Here is a 4,020-nt window from a genome sequence, read left to right as displayed (position 1 = left end):
TTCTTTTAACCTGTAAATGACAGTTACACAATTCGAACCGACTCGCTTTCTATCGGTTCTTTTTTCCTGGGTACTATAAATGGCGAAAAAATAATGCTTTTTCAAGCATTTGAATTGGAAAAGACGACTTGCATCTAAAATTAAAACTTTAGCATTTTAATCTTAAAAATGTTAGCATTCTTTTTAATTAATTAATCATACTTCTTTAAACCGGATGTATAATATCTTATTCCAAATTTGTCAAAGTCCTCTATGGTTTCCATTTCCACGGTTGCAACCCCTGAAAATAGGCTATCATTCATTCACAGCTGCAAGGAAATTTTATTCTTATATCCTATAACCTATAAAATAACAATAAGCTTTTGAAAATATGTACAAAAAGGAATATAATTGTACTGCATTATTTTTTAATTTTCCGAACAACTCAAATAATAGCCTCGAATATTAATAACTTGCAAGAATACTCATTTAATAAATCTCGAAAACATAACAAATCCCATGGCCCTTAGAATTATTATCTCGTACCTGCGAAAGCGCTATGCGGACAGCGGATGAGTTCAATCATCGTGAGATGTTTTTTAACGGAATAGGCATAGGTGTAGTCATCGGTCTCACAAGTCGCTATTGATATAGTGATTAGTGATCCGCACTTGAAACTATATACAACTTTGATCTCGATTTGTAATGTGAACGAGTTCATCTTCGTCAAGTGTGTGTTTAATTACCATCATTTCAATAAACAAAAACCGAACAATGTACTTATAGTTGAGTACCAGTTCGGTTCAAAGAGCATACGTTGGATTTTTTCTTATAATTGACTCTGATCTGTGATCATGGGTGATCAGGATTATTCTTACAATGAAGGCGATGGAGAATCAGAAGATCATTTTGAGAAAACTGTTGCCCTTGTGAAACGAGTTTTGCCTTCTCTTTTCAACATTAAAGTGGTATGTTATTTTTCATTTAATTGTCGAAATTCTTGATCTAATTCTTGCATTACTTGCCGGCTGAAGAAACGTCATGCTTTTGGGCGGAGATCTATAGTTTACATTCGTAATGAATTGAAAAATAACAATGCGACAAATAATCCAATTAAATTCGTTTTAAGACTCCGTAATTTCGTCTTTTGTTTTAAATGTGTTTTGACAGCTGTTCAGGCTTACAACTAGGTGCTTCGAAATTTGACCTAGAATGCGTTCTTTTCAATTAATTTTCTCAATAGACTCAGTAAAGTTCTAGTTATTTTGAACTGATTTTCCGACTTTCAGTTTCTTATATCATTTTGAGGTTAGTTTTCAGGAATGAGATTTGTAAATTATTGTGTCTTTGGTATATTATAATTTCGAAAATTTTTATAAATACCATTCTTAAATATTAAAGAAATAGTTTATACGTTTAAAAACATATTATTTGATTTCCAAGACTGGAAGTACAAATATCTTATTATATCTTCCTTTTTTGAAAGTATGTATACATATTATGGTCAAATATGTATACTTTGTAGTACTGCATAACTTTCAATATTTTATACAAGACGACACATTTTCAGATTGCATCAATTTTTTCAATTATAGAATTCTAAATCATATAAAATTTATTATGCAAATTTGATGTCCTGATTCTTGTTTTATTACAAGGGTTTTCAACTTTAGATTAATCAATCATGTGCAAATTACACGCTTGGTTCTAACGGTTTTAACAAGTTTTTCTAAAATGATTTTTTCCCACGAGAAACTTTCCACTCTTACTAATGTGCCGATCCCATAGGTAGATCATACCTATAAGTTAGTAGTCACACCCAATACAAAGCACATTTCAATTATCCAGACTTCATTAAACTTTTCTTTTCTTTTATACATTTTTAAATTGAAACTTTCGTTTCGCATTATTGAAATTGCATATTAATTTTACTTATTAAATTATAGGTAGTAAGAGCACATTACATTTGAACGATTCCGGGTAAATTCTAATTTAAAACATTAATAGATGACGTCGTAAATTTTCTGGTGTGTTATGACTCGCGGTAGAGATTAATTGAATTTCAAGGTCTTCTTATGTTTCCAATTTAATTCGTGTAATATTCTCACTGTTTAATCCAATATATAATTCCTGAATTCCTGAACCAATTTCAAAATCTAATTTTAAAGGTTGAGTTAAATTTTAAAGAAAGTCTATGATTTTTTTGGAAAAATTGTACATTATTTTACTATTTTATCATAAAATGAGGAATCTTAAGTTATAAATACACACAAAGTGTCATATAATCAAGAAAATTACACACTCATCACACACTAAAGAATTGTTCATTACTTCACTATTCCTATAATAATACACTTTATCACTAATTTGCGAATTTTCTAGCAGATGGCACTACTTCAGAATCGAATTACGAATCCTGAACATCCCGATTTCTCGGTTTTCTTTCATATTATATTTAAAGTATAGATCTCTTCATTTCTATTTGACTGCCTCTATATTTATGCGAAACCTTGAAAACTCTTATGTGACCAGTCACTAACGCTCGTATTTTTTAAAGGGAGACGTGGAAAAGGGTTTCGAGTTGTGACAGATATGCTGTAGTAAAAAATTCAAATACGACAGAAAATTCCGTATCTGTATATCTGTTAGACTCAAAGAATCGTTGTAAAAATACCTGAACGCGTTGCGGCTGTTTTGAAAACTGCCAAAGACCGAAATAAACGACTAGAGCGTAAAAACGGTAAAAGTAATTATTATATGTATTTGTTATTACATGTACTATTTGAATGGAATTTTTAATTACACTTAACGTAGTTGGACCGACATTTGCCCTTTTCATTAATACCCATAAATAAAGCCCCATAAATAAAGACTTCATTCACTTATTTTATTATAATGTTCTTCAGTTCTATTCTTCACATGAATAAAAATGCCAAATGAATTAATTTGTTCATAAGACTTGCTTAAACTATTAACTATTATTATTTGTTGATGTTCGTTTGTAATTAAACATTATTTCTACATATTTTAATAAGAAAATCTGTGTAAATAATGCATTTAAATTTCAGAAACGCATGAGATATAAATTGCATTAAATTATTTGTATTTTAACCATTAATCAAATGAAGAAATTTCATCTGAAATTGACATTTCTATTCAACGAAAGTAACTTTATTAACTTCTATTTTTTGAAGTAATACCAATAAATAGGCCTAAGTAGATAGTACAAATATAAACAATTGCACTTTTAAAGTTAAATGACAAATTAATACAATTTCTTTTAAGCGTGCAATACTCCACCAAACTGCCATCCTTCTTAATTATTAATAAAAGACTTTAATCCGTTGAGATTTGAGAGGTCGGCGGGTTTTTGACCCGAAACAAGTTTTTTTTCCACGGTGCGTCGTACATAGTTCGATCACTTTAAAAGAAAGTGTCGAGTGAGCCCTTTTAAAAACTACTAATCAGAACGCGTTCTGGCATTTCTGCAACGATCAGAACGCGTTGTGGCTATTTTTTTCCGATCTTTGGCCGTTTTCGATCTTTGAGTCTAACGTATACACTACTTTGAAAGATTCGCTTAACCAACATTTTATAAACGTTTGCTTCAAAATAAATTTTGTTTTACACCGAGAAACATTTTGCTGCAATATATTTGCTAAAAATCAGACTAGATTTTACTATTAATAATTTGCAGTAGAGGGACATAGCGGAACTTTTGTAATATTTACTTCTTCCAGTAGTAACTAGGAACTACATGCCGAACTACAAAATTCATTGGAATAAAATTTAAAAAGGTTACATTTATTTAAAAAAAAGGTTTAAAGTATTTACAAAGCTCTGTAGTAAACCAACAAGCAAAGTATTATAGCCACTTACTAATTTGGGTAGACGAAAATTCTAAATTTCTTGCATTAATATCTGCAGAAAATTGAGGGCCTGGATCGAGAAACTCGCCCAGCGCTTGAGATCGGGTAAAAGTATTGTCCAAACCTCTCGGTGGAAGGAAATTTTAAAATTCAAAATATTAATTTTTTTGAA

At 30.3% G+C, this 4,020-nt stretch overlaps 1 protein-coding gene across 1 annotated transcript in view; it reads left to right on the top strand.

Annotated features, from left to right (window-relative positions):
- The first annotated feature begins 561 nt into the window (after positions 1 to 561).
- Positions 562 to 4,020, top strand: part of LOC117176590 (calpain-B-like) — a 40,499-nt gene continuing 37,040 nt past the window's right edge. The window contains exon 1 of the mRNA XM_033366843.1: positions 562 to 947. Within this exon, the coding sequence (XP_033222734.1) occupies positions 834 to 947 (114 nt within the window). The 5' untranslated portion in view covers positions 562 to 833. The remainder of the gene's footprint in view (positions 948 to 4,020) is intronic.

This window comes from Belonocnema kinseyi, chromosome 7, assembly GCF_010883055.1.
Source record: "Belonocnema kinseyi isolate 2016_QV_RU_SX_M_011 chromosome 7, B_treatae_v1, whole genome shotgun sequence".
In the NCBI taxonomy this organism is placed as follows: domain Eukaryota; kingdom Metazoa; phylum Arthropoda; class Insecta; order Hymenoptera; family Cynipidae; genus Belonocnema; species Belonocnema kinseyi.
This window is presented reverse-complemented; position numbering and strand designations above follow the sequence as displayed.